This window comes from Capra hircus, chromosome 7 (assembly GCF_001704415.2).
Source record: "Capra hircus breed San Clemente chromosome 7, ASM170441v1, whole genome shotgun sequence".
Taxonomy (NCBI): domain Eukaryota; kingdom Metazoa; phylum Chordata; class Mammalia; order Artiodactyla; family Bovidae; genus Capra; species Capra hircus.
This window is the reverse complement of record NC_030814.1, coordinates 94939919-94953809: the sequence shown is the minus strand read 5'-3', so window position 1 is coordinate 94953809 and position 13891 is coordinate 94939919. Positions and strand designations below refer to the sequence as shown.

General features: G+C 56.1%; 3 protein-coding genes across 6 annotated transcripts in view; 2 read left to right on the top strand and 1 right to left on the bottom strand.

Moving 5' to 3' along the window:
- On the top strand, positions 451-3667 carry CDKN2D (cyclin dependent kinase inhibitor 2D). The gene is made up of 3 exons (XM_018051064.1): positions 451-1320; positions 1591-1746; positions 2717-3667. The coding sequence occupies exons 2-3, from the start codon at positions 1606-1608 to the stop codon at positions 3074-3076; spliced, it is 501 nt and encodes a 166-aa protein (XP_017906553.1). The 5' UTR covers positions 451-1320; positions 1591-1605; the 3' UTR covers positions 3077-3667.
- Positions 4091-13553, top strand: KRI1 (KRI1 homolog). 2 transcript variants are annotated; one of them, XM_018051055.1, is made up of 19 exons: positions 4091-4227; positions 4345-4418; positions 5025-5130; positions 5820-5925; positions 6554-6608; positions 6697-6743; positions 7061-7157; positions 7249-7323; positions 7772-7908; positions 8788-8914; positions 9010-9105; positions 9195-9365; positions 10181-10256; positions 10345-10433; positions 10513-10639; positions 10725-10855; positions 11771-11835; positions 11967-12065; positions 12692-13553. In XM_018051055.1, exons 1-19 carry the CDS (start codon positions 4134-4136, stop codon positions 13029-13031), a joined length of 2112 nt encoding a protein of 703 aa, XP_017906544.1. In that variant the 5' UTR covers positions 4091-4133; the 3' UTR covers positions 13032-13553. The 2 variants fall into 2 exon arrangements, with proteins under 2 accessions (XP_017906544.1, XP_017906542.1); XM_018051053.1 differs by having other exon boundaries at positions 4092-4227; positions 6694-6743.
- Positions 13223-13891, bottom strand: part of ATG4D (autophagy related 4D cysteine peptidase) — a 33110-nt gene continuing 32441 nt past the window's right edge. For all 3 annotated transcript variants that reach the window (XM_018051058.1, XM_018051056.1, XM_018051057.1), the window contains one exon: positions 13223-13763. In XM_018051058.1, the coding sequence (XP_017906547.1) occupies positions 13581-13763 (183 nt within the window). In that variant the 3' untranslated portion in view covers positions 13223-13580. The remainder of the gene's footprint in view (positions 13764-13891) is intronic.

The following is a 13891-nucleotide window of genomic DNA, read 5'->3' as shown; positions in this document are numbered from 1 at the left end:
GCTTGCGGGACCGTAGTTCCCCGACCAGGGATTGAACCTGGACCCCCTGCAGCAGATGCTCGGAGTCTTAACCACTGGACCGCCAGGGAAATTCCCCATTCTTTTTAAAAAGTAAAAGTGCTCACCACAGCCCACACGCCTGTTCACCCCTCACCTCCTCCCCCTTCTCTCCGTCTCTATACCTCGCTCTTCCTGGACTTACTAGACATGCTTACAGCTCAGGGCCTTTGAATCTGTAGCGCCTCCACCTGGTATGTTTTTCCTGAGAGACACACGGCTCCTTCCCTCACCTTCAGGTCTCAAATCAAATGTCACCTTCTTAGGGTGGCCATGCCCGACCTCTCTATTTCAAAGCCTTCTTTTCCCAAGACACCATTATTTATCTCATTTTGTCAGCTCCACAGTGTATAGCACTCTGAAAATATTTATTGTCGTCTCCAGCTCTAAAAGGTAAGTATCCAACAGCCAGGAGGCACCTGGCTTGCTTTCTACTGGGGTGCATAGTACACAGTAGCAGGTCGGTAAATGTGTGAAGGCCCCGCTGTTGAAGGCCTCTGTTAAGAGCCTCCGACGCGACTCTCGCCTCCCAGTCTCACCCACGTGGCAGCTGGTGAATGAACTTTCTTCCACGCCCTTGCATTTGCTGTGCCAGGGCTGGCGCAATCTGAGCCAAACGTGATTCCTTTTTCACTCACCCCATTTCCATGCTTTATTTTCCTCACGGTGCTTAACACTAAAATTACTCAGTAGCTCGAATGCAGGACCCCCAGCGCCAAGAACGGCTCCGGCACACAGTGAGTGAATGAAATAAAGCACTTTGCACAGTAAGAACTAACGAATATTATCGCACCGCATAACTCCAAACTGGGCGGTCCCAGCCCTGCCTCCCTTTCCCTCGGAAGTGCCGAGGTCCCGGAGCAGCCCGCGCTACCCTGCGCCTGACCTTTCTCCCCTGGGTCAGTTAAACGGGCCCTCTTTCCCGCCCGCCCGTCGCTTTTGAAAAACCGAAAACCCCGCCATTGTTCGCGGTTCACCGGTCGCCGAAGTTTGTCCAATCAGAAGCGGGCCCGCCCACGCCGGCGCACAAAGCCTCCCTGGCAACGCGTGGCCATTGGCTGCGCTGGCAAGGAGGGCGGAGCACTACAGGGTCGGGAGCCGGGCATCGCAGCTGGGCTACAACGTAGCAAGTTCATAAGAAAACAAATCCGCGGCGTTTGGGGGCGGGGCCGCGAGAGCTCTGGCTCCGCCCCCTAGCGGCCTGCTCCGCAGCGGCGGAGACGCTGGCTCAGAACAGACCCCGCCCGAAGAGGAGGAGGGAGGGTGAGTTGGGGGGAGACCCGGCCCCCAAGGGGCGGGCGCCGGGCAGGGCCCAGCGGGCTAGCGGAGGGTTGGGCCTGGGCTCTCAGCCCCTCTCTACCCACCGGCTGACAGGGGGAGGAGCCGGCCGGGAGGGTGGGGGTCGCGCCCGAGACCCAGACAGGAGAGTCCGACCTCTTCGCAGGCCGGGGACGCTGTGGGAGGGCTGTTCGGGCTAGCGCCGGTGGGCTCCCCCTCACTGACCGCCGCGGGGTGGGGCGGGGGGCTTCGCAGGCCGCCAGTATCGACATGCTGCTGGAAGAGGTCCACGCCGGCGACCGGCTGAGCGGGGCGGCGGCCCGAGGAGACGTGCAGGAGGTGCGCCGCCTTCTGCACCGCGAGCTGGTGCACCCAGACGTTCTGAACCGCTTTGGCAAGACGGCGCTGCAGGTGAGCCCGGGCCGGCCCGCAGACCCCTTCCCTCTTCTCTCCTTGTTCCCGTTGGTAGCCGACTGAGGTCTGTTCCTGCGTCTCTGGGCTGACTTGGCTCCCTAATGTCCCCTTTCTTAGGTGGGTGGTGGATGGGGTTAGGTTGGGGGGAGGGGAGAGCTTTCCATCTTTGGAGGATTCCTTGCTCTCTGATTGCGAAGGATTCAGTTTCCCTGGAGAAGTTCTTATTCCCTGGGTGAGGGTTCGCCTTCTTTGGATCCGAGTTTCATGAGGGCAGCTCCAATGTCTTGGAGCATCTATGGACGATCCGACCGCAGGAAGGAAGGATTCCTATTTCCAAGGTGTACCCATTTTCAGGGGGTTCTCTGCGAGGTATCCAGTTTCCTGTGGGGGAGAATCTCTATTCCCGCGGGGTTTTCTTACTGGCATATTTGGGGAGGGGGATACCAATAAGGGAGTAGTCACAGATTACATGGGAGTCCCTGTTCCCTTGGGGACCTTTACAAAAGGGGAACCCCATTTCATCAGAAAGGATCCCTACTATATGGGAGGGGGAAATTCCTTGGAGGAGTTTTAAATTCCCTGGCCATCTCCATTTCCTGGAGGGGACTGTTCTCTGAGGTCTGTTTCCTGGTGGGGTTCATATTTCCTGATGATTTCCCATCTGTGGGGAGAAGTGTCTCTGGTTCCTTGGGGTCTTAGGTTCCCTGAAAATTTCCACGGGGGTATACCCTAGCGGGGGGCGGGGGGTGACCAGTTTTTTGAAGTTCCTTATTCCCAGGAGATCTTGTTCTCTGGGGTCTCAACAGCTGCCTGAAAGTTTTTGTTCCCCGGAGTTTTTCCTTCTCTTGAGAACCTTGTATCTGGCATTCTCAACTCCCGAATGACCCCTCTCTCCAGTCACCCGTTTCCCCAGACCTCCTCCTTTGGAGACTCCCTGACCCTTCTCTACCCCCATTCCCCCCACCAGGTCATGATGTTCGGCAGTCCCACCATTGCCCTGGAACTCCTGAAGCAAGGCGCCAGCCCCAATGTCCAGGACGCCTCGGGCACCACTCCGGCCCACGATGCAGCCCGCACTGGATTCCTTGACACCCTAAAAGTGCTGGTGGAGCACGGTGCCGATGTCAACGCACCCGATGGCACCGGGGCGCTCCCCATCCACCTGGCAGTGAGAGAGGGCCACACCCCTGTGGTCAGCTTCCTGGCTGCCGAGTCTGATCTCCATCACAGGGACGCCAGGGGGCTCACACCCCTAGAGCTGGCACGGGGGAGAGGGGCCCAGGAGCTCATGGACATACTGCAGCGGCACACAGTGGCACCCCTGTGACCTGGGGCCACCCACTCCAGCAGCAGGACGCAGCTGAGTTCTGTGTCAGAAGAGGGAAGAAACACTTTCTCCCTTTGCTCCTCCTGCCCGCTGCCGAGGGGCACCGGTTTGTGGCTTGTTGGTGTTGATTTCTGGGGTGTGTGTGTTTGACGTGCATTTCTCGTTTTTTTTTCTCACCCCTTTCGGTGTGTTGGGCAGAGAAGGGCTCCTAGAGGCAACAGCCACCTGAACGGTTCAGTTTCCTCCACGCCTACAGACTGAGTCCCAAGGGCAGAGCGTTTAAAACCCCAGCCCTCGAGAGTGAGAGAGTGAGGTCATCTCTTCCAAGGCTCTTGGAACCTGTCGACCTTGGCCGGCTTACGGAGAGAGACCTCAAGTGTGCACACTGCTTTCCGGCATGGGGGAGGGGGGAGTGTTCCAAATCGATAAAAGGGTAGTATGAGTTCATTCATATTTTGTTGAAAGCTTCATTTCCAGTCCCTTGTACAGCGTTTAAAAAAAAAAGTCTATTTATTAAGCTTTATAGAAAATATTGTTGTGTGTGTAATTTAATGTTTTTACCCATTAAATTAAGACTGGTGCATGACCACAGCTCTAGTAGCTTGTCATTTTTGATACGCGATGGAGAGTCGCGTATCCAGGATGTTTGTGGGAATGGGCCCTGGGGGTCGAGGATCGTGGATGCTTTGGAGGAGGGGAGAGAGTAGTAATTCCCAGGGCGCCACGGGTGAGTGAGCTGGGTGGGGCAGCGGTTTACGCTGTCGGAACGGAAGGGAGGCAGGAAACCGCGAGTGGAGAAAGGGCCCCTAGATGTCAGCTGGGTGCCGGGAGCCCCGAGGGTGGGGGAGTGGGATGGGCGGTGGCTGCAGCCTTCCCCGCAGAGGCGTGGCTCGTGGGCGGGGACTGCGGTCCCAGGGCCAGGGATCCCGGAAGGGCCCGGGGCAAGGTTCTGTGCAGCCCAGGAGGCTCCGCCCCTATTTAAAGTAAACTGTGCGTAGCCCCGCCTCCAGGGAGGCGGTGCTTTCCTGACGCGTGCGCAGTGGGTCGGAGAGCAGCCATGCCGGAGCCGCGCGGGTCGTCGCCCCTGCGGGTGAACGCGGCGTTCGCGGCGAGGTACGGCCGCTACCGTGAGCGAGAGGAGCTGCAGCGGCGTGAGTGCGGGGCGCATGCGTCGTGGGGGGCCGGCGCGTGTCGGGCGGTCTGCAGGTGGGCCTTGATCTGGTCCCCCAGGCTCACCTGGGTGGGGGGCTCGCATCTTTGTCCCACAGTGAAAGATCGCTACGGAGACCGGCACAGCGGCAGCGACTCCAGCTCCGAATCTGATTCCAGCGACGAGCACGTGGTGAGCTTCTCCGCCTCCGTCCCGGAGTTGCGGGATGTGTCCAGGGGCCGTGTCTCATCCTGGCCCGGACTTACAAGGGGCAGCTAACCTCCAACCCCATTGCGCCTTCAATCCCTGACAGCCTAACCATTTCTCCCTGTCTGCCTCTGTTCCCAAAATGGGGCATCCCTCTGCCACGTGGAGCACCCAGCTTTTCCCCACACCAGCCCTGATCTTCCCAGATTCACTGAGCCATCCATCCCTTCCTCTCTGTTTTTCATATGCCTTCGCTGCCACCTGCCCCTGTATCATCCATCCCGTATTGATTCCAGGAAGTACCACCACCCCCTTGCCTGCTACCTTTTTTTGCTTCCTATTCTCTACTAGTGTGTGGTCCACCCCCACGGGGTCCCCTCTCCCACCCATTTGACCCTCCCTCCCACTGAGATCCAGCCCTCCAGCCCTCCCCCCACCTTCCTCTACCCAGCTGGATTCTCCCATCTTCTAACCTGTACCCCTCCCTACACCCTAATTCCCACACTCTCTCAGCCCTCCTGCCCCTGTGGCTTACTGCCCCCATCACAGCCCCCTTCTGAAATCTGTTCCCACCCCCTTTTTCTGCTTTAGGAATTTGACCCTCAGCAAGAGCGTGACTTTTACAGGACTCTCTCCTTGTTGAAGAAGAAGGACCCCCGCATTTATCAGAAAGATGCCACCTTCTATCAGCGAACAGGTTTGGGGCTGCTTCTCATGGGATCCTGGGTCCTCATTGCCTTAGAAGCTGTTGTGGCTATTTAATGAATCTTTCCATGGTGGCTCAGACAGTCAAGAGTCTGCCTGCAATACCTGGGTTCAGTCCTTGGGTCAGGAAGATCCTCTGGAGAAGGGAATGGCTACCCACTCCAGTATTATTGCCTGGGAAATCCCATGGACAGAGGAGTCTGGCAAGCTACAGTCCATAGGGTGCAAATAGTCAGACACAACTGAGCAACTAACACTTTCACTTTTTTTTCACCTACAAGTCAGAACTGATTAGCAGAGGGACTTCCTTGGTCGTCCAGAGGTTAAGACTGCACTTCCATCCCTGGTGGGGCAACTAAGATCCCACAGGCCACGCAGCACAGCCAAAAGAAAAAAAAAAACTGATTACTAATCAGCCAAGAGTGTCCAGGGTTATGACCTGTTGTTACTAATAATGGCTGTGTGTCTGGCACTGTTCTGAGTGTGAATTACTCACTGAGTGATCACCACCAGCTATTACCAGGTAGTAGCAAGTGTGATGCCTATTTGATAGTTGGGAACTGGTGGCTAGGGGATTTGAAACCTCCGTCTGACTCTGGGCCAGCACAGTTATTCTTTGCCTCGGGGAGGAAGGGGGTTGTGGGTGTGGGTGATGACAGGTGTCTTGTGGTGGCCCTGCAGTATCGTCCTCAGACAGCGAAGAGGAGCTGGCAGCTGAGAAGCGAAAGAAGGTGCAACCCATGTACCTGAAGGACTACGAGAGGAAGGTTATCCTGGAGAAAGGAGGGTGAGGAGACAGCCTAACTCCTCTGCTTCCACCTTCCCAGGGCAGGTGGACACATGAGGGACTTAGGGGTGGGGGTGGGAAGAAGCCAATGACCCAGCAGAGTTGGGGGAACCTCAGAGAGCAGGAGGCTTGGTGACCTGCCTGCATCCCACTGCCCCCATCCCCCAGCGGGTGCTCTGTTTTTGAATTTTTGTCTCTTTTAATAATTTTTATTTATTTGTTTTTGGCTGTGTTGGGTCTTCATTGCTGCGAGGGCTTTGGTTTAGTTGCGGCAATCAGGGGCTACTCTCTAGTTGTGGTGTGTGGGCTTACTGCGGTGGCTTCTCTTGTTGTGGAGCACAGGTTCTAGGGCATCTGGGCTCCAGTAGTTTCGACGTGTGGTCTCAGTAGTTGTTCCCAGGCTCTAGAGCACGTGCTCAATGATTGTGGCCTAAGGGCTCAGTTGCTCCAAGGCATGTGGGATCTTCCTGGATCAGGGATCGAACTTGTGTCTCCTCCTGCATTGGGAGGTGGATTCTTTACCACTGAGCCACCGGGGAGGCCCCAGCTGTTGTTCTTAACAGCCCCCAACCCCATGGTGACAGGCCAGGGGGAGTCTGTTCTGAAACCTTCATCCTTCCTTGCCCAGCAAATATGTCGATGAGGAGAATTCAGATGGGGAAACCTCCGATCAGAGATTCCAGGTGTGTGGGATGGAGGCTGGGTAGGAGGGTTGGGGGGCTAAGAGGCCCATGGCAGGGTCTGAGGCCCCTGTCACTCTCTATGCAGCAGACCTCGTCGAAGAGTTACGTGGAAGAACAGAAACAGCTGAAGGAAAGGTGAGCCCTGGAGCCGGCTGAGCTCCAAGTGGAAAAGAGTTGAGGCTCTGAGGTTGGCGGGCCCAGGTTCAAATAGAGTTCTGTCACTTAATGTGCCCACTTAATGGGCACTTGTGTTCCCTTGGGCCTGTCATTTTCTGTTCTCTGGGCCTCAGTTTCTGTATCTGTGTGATGGGGTTGATCATGGGCTGTATGTCACAGCACCACTCTGGGCTGGTCAGGAGGAGCTCAGGACTTATTAGCAGATAGGGCTCATCTTTGGATCAGCGGGCAGAGCCAGCACACCCATCCTGAGGCTTGTTTTCTTGCTTGGGCAGCTTCCGGGCGTTTGTGGAGGACAGTGAGGATGAAGACAGCGCTGAGGAAGGTGGCTCCGGGTTGCTGCAGAAACGTGCTAAAAGCAGAGAGGAGAAGGTGGGTGCTGGGTCCCAGTGGGATGAGGGGTGGTGGCGGAGAGGGGGCACCAGGAGTGTCCGGCAGATCCTCATGGCTGGCCATTCCTCAGGCCCAGGAGGATGCTGACTACATTGAGTGGCTGAAGGGGCAGGAGATTCAGAACCCCGACACCCTGAAAGAACTGGTGAGTTCCCATCCCTGGTTACTGACCCCCTAAACTTTCTGGTCTGCCTCCATCCAGCCTTTTCCTGGAAACTCACCCTTGAGTGGCCAGCCAGGAGCTCATAGTCTGTTCCTTTTCTTTTTTGACCCTTGCACCATGCGGCCTTTGGGATCTTAAGTTCCCCAGCCTGGGATCAAACCCATGCCCCCTACAGTGGAAGCATGGAGTCTTAACCACTGGACCCCCAGAGGAGTCCCCAGGAGCACATCCTTTGAGGATGGGGGCCCCAGATCTCTGGGCCTCAGCTTCTCTATCTATAACATGGGGATTATCCCACTTACTTCATAGACTGGCTATGAAGTTGCAGTCACTTACATCCACTGGCTCCCCACAATCCACGCCCCCACCCTCCTGCTTCGCTGACCCTGAGTCCCTGACCTGGGTCTTATCACACACCCTTCACCCCTAGACTCACCTCAGGGAATTCTGGAACAACCCAGAGCTGGACGAGGGGGAGCGCTTCCTGCGAGATTACATCCTCAACAAACGCTATGAGGAAGAAGGGGAGGAGGAAGATGAGGAGGAGGAAGACGAAGAGGAGGAAAGGTGAGCGCCCCTGTCCTCCAGGGGCCTGGAGACAGCACTGGCCAGAAAGGAAAAGGCACTGGGTGTTTACTTTATCACACAGATGGTAACAGAATTAGGGGCTTCCCTGGTGGTTCAGTGGTAAAGAATCCGCCTGCCAGTGCAGGACACGTGGGTTCGATCCTGGGGTCGGGAAGATCGCCTGGGGTGCTGGAGAAGATTCTTGAGAGTCTCTTGAACTGCAAGATCAAAGCAGTCAATCCTGAAGGAAATCAACCTTGAATATTCATTGGAAGGACTGATGCTAAAGGTGAAACTCCAATACTTTGATATGAAGAGCTGACTCATTGGAAAAGACCCTGATGGTGGGAAAGATTGAAGGCAGGAGGAGAAGGGGACACAGAGGAAGAGATGGTTGAATGACATCACTAACTCAATGGACATGAGTTTGAGCAAACTCCAGGAGATAGTGGAGGACAGAGGAGCCTGGCTTTGTGACTATGAGGTCGCAAAGAATCAGACACAACTTAGCACTTGAACAACAGCAGCTGAGTTAGCCTTTTTGGCGGGGGGGCTGCACCACACGGTATGTAGGATCTTAGTTTCCTGACCAGGGGTTGAACCTGTGCTCCCTGCACTGGAAGCGCAGGCCTTAACCACTGGACCACCAGGGAAGTCCCCAGAATTGGCCTTTCTTGAGGAAGAGACCCAGAGTGTGGGCTCTGGAGCCAGGGGGCCCTGCTCCTGGATTTCCATGCCTCAGTTTTCCCATCAGTAAAATGGGGTAACAGTGGCTACCTAGCAGAGTGTTCTTGTGAGGATTAAATGTGTGAACATGCTGGTACATAAGTGTTCAGGAGCTCTGCTGACCCCTCAGCCCCACCCCATCTCATCCCTCAGGGTCCCCGGTCCCCCGGTCCAGCTGGCTGTGGACGACTCCTCAGACGAGGGTGAACTGTTTCTGAAGAAGCAGGAGGACTTTGAGCTCAAGTACAACTTCCGCTTTGAGGAGCCAGACTCTGCCTCAGTGGGTGGCCGGGCCGGGGGCTGGGGGCTGAGGAGGCCCTGGCCGGAGGGTCCCAAGCCAGGGAAGGAACCCAGAATCATCTCTGGTGCCCACAGGTCAAGACCTACCCTCGGAGCATCGCCTCCTCCGTGCGCCGAAAGGACGAGCGCAGGAAGGAGAAGAGGGAGGAGACACGGGAGAGGAAGAAGAGGGTGAGTGACTCTCAGGGTGGCCTTTGGGGGGACGTGCAGCCTGCAGGGGTTGGGGGGGTTGCTGACACCCTCTGACCTGCCGCCTGCAGGAGAAAGCAAGGAAGCAGGAGGAGCTCAAGCAGCTGAAGAACCTGAAGAGGAAGGAGATCCTGGCCAAGCTGGAGAGGCTACGGCAGGTCACGGGCAACGAGACGCTGGGCTTTGAAGAGCAGGACCTGGAGGATGACTTCGACCCTGCCCGGCACGACCAGCTCATGCAGGTGCAGCCCCAGAGCCCCAGCCTGGCTGTGCAGCTGAGTGTGGCTCTGGAGCAAGCAGTCCCTTTCTGGCTCAGAGAAGTGACTTGACCTCTCTAATCCTGTGTCTCTTGTCTGTAAAGTGGGTCCAAACTGCAGCATTTACCTCAGGGCTGTGAGAAATACTAAATGCTAATTAGCTTGGTAAATGCTCAAGGAACCATGGGCTGCTATATTTTCTTTAAACACATTTATTGAGCCATTAGTGTTGATTGTTGTGTGGGGAGGGGGAATGCGGGGTCAGACCATGGCAACAGGCAGTGAGGCCTGGATGGGAGCCACAGTGGGGACTCCGGGCACCAAAAAGTGGACCCAGACTCAGCCTGGGGGTTCATGGAAGGGAGAGTGAGGATGAGTAGATGGGCCAGGTGAAAAGTGCAGTGGGTAGGTGCTGTGTAGCTGAAGTTAAACCTTCGCTTTCTAGGAGCTTCTTAATCCTGAGCTTCAGGTTCTGTGTTTAGTAGTTCTGTCTTCTGGGGTGCTTGTGAGAATGCAGTGAGACACAGCCCAGTGTTGGGCATGTAGTAGGTGTTTATAAGTGGCACAGTTAGCAATATTTGCCTTTGTGAGCCAGTGGAACGGGGAGGGGCAGAGAGCAGGAGGGTCGATGGGGCAAGATGAGCTAAGAAGTGGGGGTGGAGGGACCTAGACACACAGGGTTCTCCCCACATCAGGAGCTGGGTCCTGGGGGGCAGTGCTGGGAAGCCACAGAAGGTGCAGGAGCACCAATGTCTGGCGGGGAAAGGGCCCTGCTGACCCTCCCGGCCCTGACCCTGTAGAAGTGCTTCGGGGACGAGTACTATGGCGCCATGGAGGAGGAGAAGCCACAGTTTGAGGAAGAAGAAGGGCTGGAAGGTGAGGTCACTTGGGGTACCAGGCTGGGGGTGGGGGTGCTTGGCCTACTGATCCCTTATTCACCCCCTGCCTGTCTGGCCTGAACCAGACGACTGGAACTGGGACATGTGGGCTGGGCCGGAGCAAGGTGGAGCTTGGAGCCAACAGGAGCCGCACTGCGAGGACCCCGACTTCAATGTAGGTGCCCTGGGCATGGGAACCTGCAGGGGGCGCCTCAGAGGGTCCCCCAGCAGGCCTGACCTGTGTGTCCTGGCAGATGGATGCTGACTATGACCCCAGCCAGCCCCGGAAGAAGCAGCGAGAGGCCCCTTCGTTGGGCAAGAAGAAGCGGAAGTCACCCTTCGCTGCGGCTGTGGGACAGGAGAAGCCTGTGTTTGACCCCGGTGAGGCCTAGGCGGGTGCTGGTGGGTGGGCAGGGGCTCCCTGGGGCCCAGCACACCCCGACAGCCTGGCTCTGTCCCCACTCAGGGGACAAGACATTCGAGGAGTACCTGGACGAGTATTACCGTCTGGACTACGAGGACATCATTGATGATCTGCCCTGTCGCTTCAAGTACCGCACGGTGGTGCCCTGCGACTTTGGACTTAGCACTGAGGAGGTGGGACCCCGGGGTACCCCAGAAGCAAGCGGGGATGCCCAGAACTGGCCATGCTGTGACACAGCCTATTTATTTCTTTATCTCCAAAACAACAGGACCAACAGTGCTAATAATAATACTAGTAATATTGCCTGCCACAAAGGTTTTCTGTGAGGCAGGGGCTCAAACACTGCTCTGTCCACAGGAAGCCCCTGTAAATATCAGTTTTAATTCTGTATATTGGTAGCAGCGTGGCCATTAAGACTTGGCACCAGCTGAAATCTTGACTGGGCCACTCACCAGCTGTATAACCTTGGACGTGACTTAAGGCTCTGTAACTTGGCTTCCCCATCTGTAAAATGGGCCTTATAACAGCCCTACCTTATGACTGTGGATGTGAAACAAATGTGCTTTGAATGTCACTGTGCCCTAGCCATGATGGCTGTGGATGCTTGACAGTAAAAACAGCCAATGATAATTGAGCTTATACCATCTGTATTCACTTCATCATCCTGACAACCTTCCAGTAGGTTCTAAGAGGGGGTGCCCAACTCATAAGTGAGGAGACTTCAGGTCTTAAGGTTGGGAACCTGGGTCTCATCTGTATTAGCAAAGCTGGTCATTGGTATGGAGACCCCTCCCCTGGCTTGAGTCTGCTGGGACCACAGTGTACCAGTCAGGGCCCAGACTGTAATCTGACATTAGCCATTTCCTGGCCATGTGACTTGGGGTAAGGATCCCCTTCTCTTGAGTTTCCCCATCTGATGCCCCCAACAAAAAAACCTCCATTGGCCTTTGCAGAAATCAGTTCTCACCATCATGACACTGCTGCTTGGTGGAACCAGCATTACCTTGCTTTGACCCATAGGGTGACTAAGGCTGAGAGTCAGGGACCCCCGGGGCTCACTAGCAGGACCCCCCCCCCTTCCCTTACAGATCCTCGCTGCCGACGACAAGGAGCTGAATCGGTGGTGCTCCCTGAAGAAGACCTGCATGTACAGGTGATGGGGTGGGGCTGGGCCGGGTACCCCGGGAGGAGGGGCAAGCAGGCTGGCAGGCAAGCAGGCTGGCAGGCAAGCATGGGCCCCATCCAGGCCACCCAGCAACAGACGTGTCCACTGGGGGACCGCAGGTCGGAGCAGGAGGAACTGCAGGACAAGAGGGCATACAGCCAGAAGGCCCGGAACGTGTGGAAAAAACGGCAGATCTTCAAGTCACTCTGCCCAGAGGAGTGAGTATGGCTGGTGGAGGGGTGGGCTTCGGAGCCCTGTCAGGCCCAGGGTTTGAGTCATGCTTTGTCAGCTGTTTGCCATGTGACCTTGGGGGTAGGGTTTCCTTTCCAATACCTGGGCATCAGGTCTTGGCTGGGCCATAGCTGTATGACGTTGGGCAAGTCATTTTCCCTCTCTGGGCCTGTTTCCTCATTTGCAAAATGGAGATACAGATGGCTCACTTGTTGCTGGGTTTTTCTTTTTTTATTTTGAAAATTAAGTAAATCAATTCATGTGAAGTGCTTAAAACAATAAATGCTGGATAGCTATTAGCTCTTGTTACTGTAACTATGCCTGTTATTTCCTGATCAATAAATCAGGAGTGCTCACAGAGTTGACATAAAGCTAAAATGAGTTAGTCTGTGTGAAGAGCTTAGTGTAGGCACAGGCTCAGTGATCAAAAGCATCACCCACTCTAGCTTCAGAGTAGAAAAATCCCAGTGTGGTATCAGACCCATGTTTGAGTGCAGGCAGGCCCCCAAATTGTTCTGGCCACTTCTCTGAGCTGCCGCTTTTCTCATCTGTAAAAACGGGCCTATAAAAATTGTGACGCGCCTGGGCTGATCCATGACTTTTCTTCCTCCAGGGCAGAGATGCCCACGGAAGCCACAGGGAAGCCACAGAGAGACAGAGCTGGCTCATCAGGACAGCTGGTGGCACTTGATGGGGCCTGTGGCAAGCGGTCCCGGCCTGAGAGCACCCCAGCAGAGGAAGAGGCAGACCCTGTGACACCCACGGAGAAGCTGGGCCCCCAGAGGCGGAAGAGGGGCAAGAAGGCACGTCTCCTGGGCCCCACAGTGACACTTGGGGGACGAGAGTTCAGCCGCCAGAGACTGCAGGCCTTTGGCCTCAACCCCAAACGGCTGCACTTCCGGCAGCTGGGCCGACAGCGGAGGAAGCAGCAGGGGCCCAAGGCTAGCCACTGAGCCCGAGGGAGCCTGCAGGGGCCCCTTCCCCTTCTTATTGACTGTATGGACCCTCACATCTACCTGTAGGCCAGGGAGTCTTCCCATCTTAGAGATGTGGAAGCTGAGGCCTACTCAACAAGCTTCCCCAGATGACTCAGGGAACCTCCCCGCAAGACACACTCAAATGCTGGGCCCAGCAATAGCCACAGTCAAGTCAAACGGCTTTATTACCCCCCAGCGGCCACAGCCCCTCCTCCCTCTCACCAGCTCTTGGCAGGATAGGGGCTTTGTGACCAGTGAGGGGCATGGACGGTCCAGTGCAAACTACAGTACGGAGTCAGGCCCTGAGTGGGTGCCCGGGGGCCTCCCTCCCTGCCCCATGAGGAGGGCCCAGCTGGTGGGAGGCAGGTGTGCGGGCTCTGTTCCTGGCTGAACAGCCCCAGCCCTGAGGCTTCCTGGACTGGTCTCTCTCAGCTGCACTTGTCAGGGGGGAGTTCAAGCTCCCACACCTAACATGACATAAGTTAAAAATAAATAGGGTCGTGTCTTCTCCCTTATCCCCTCCCTTTATAAAAACACAAAGTCCTCAGAGCTTGGGCGTTTAGCCTTGAGGAGCCGGCCACTGCGAGGGAGCCGTAGTGTCTGCTGGGAGGGCGGGGAGCAGAGGTCATCCAGGCTGTGGTCCTGAGCGTGGCCCTCGACCAGGGTGAACATGGGGTATCGTTCTGTGGCTGAGGAGGAGCTGAGGACCTGGTGGGAGGCGAGGGAGCAGCAAGTAGATACAATTAACAGCCGTGCTTCCTGAACTCAACTCCCATCCCTCCAGCGCAGTGACGCAGAGCAGCCAATCAGCACCTTCTGTGCTCTGGCTACAGTGA

Coding starts and splice junctions, on each gene's coding strand:
- CDKN2D (XM_018051064.1), top strand. CDS start 1,606: ATGCTGCTGGAAGAGGTCCACGCCGGCGACCGGCTGAGCGGGGCGGCG. Junction 1,747..2,716: donor TTGGCAAGACGGCGCTGCAG/GTGAGCCCGGGC, acceptor TCCCCCCACCAG/GTCATGATGTTCGGCAGTCC.
- KRI1 (XM_018051053.1), top strand. CDS start 4,134: ATGCCGGAGCCGCGCGGGTCGTCGCCCCTGCGGGTGAACGCGGCGTTC. Junction 7,324..7,771: donor CCGACACCCTGAAAGAACTG/GTGAGTTCCCAT, acceptor CTTCACCCCTAG/ACTCACCTCAGGGAATTCTG. Junction 9,106..9,194: donor CACGGGAGAGGAAGAAGAGG/GTGAGTGACTCT, acceptor TGCCGCCTGCAG/GAGAAAGCAAGGAAGCAGGA.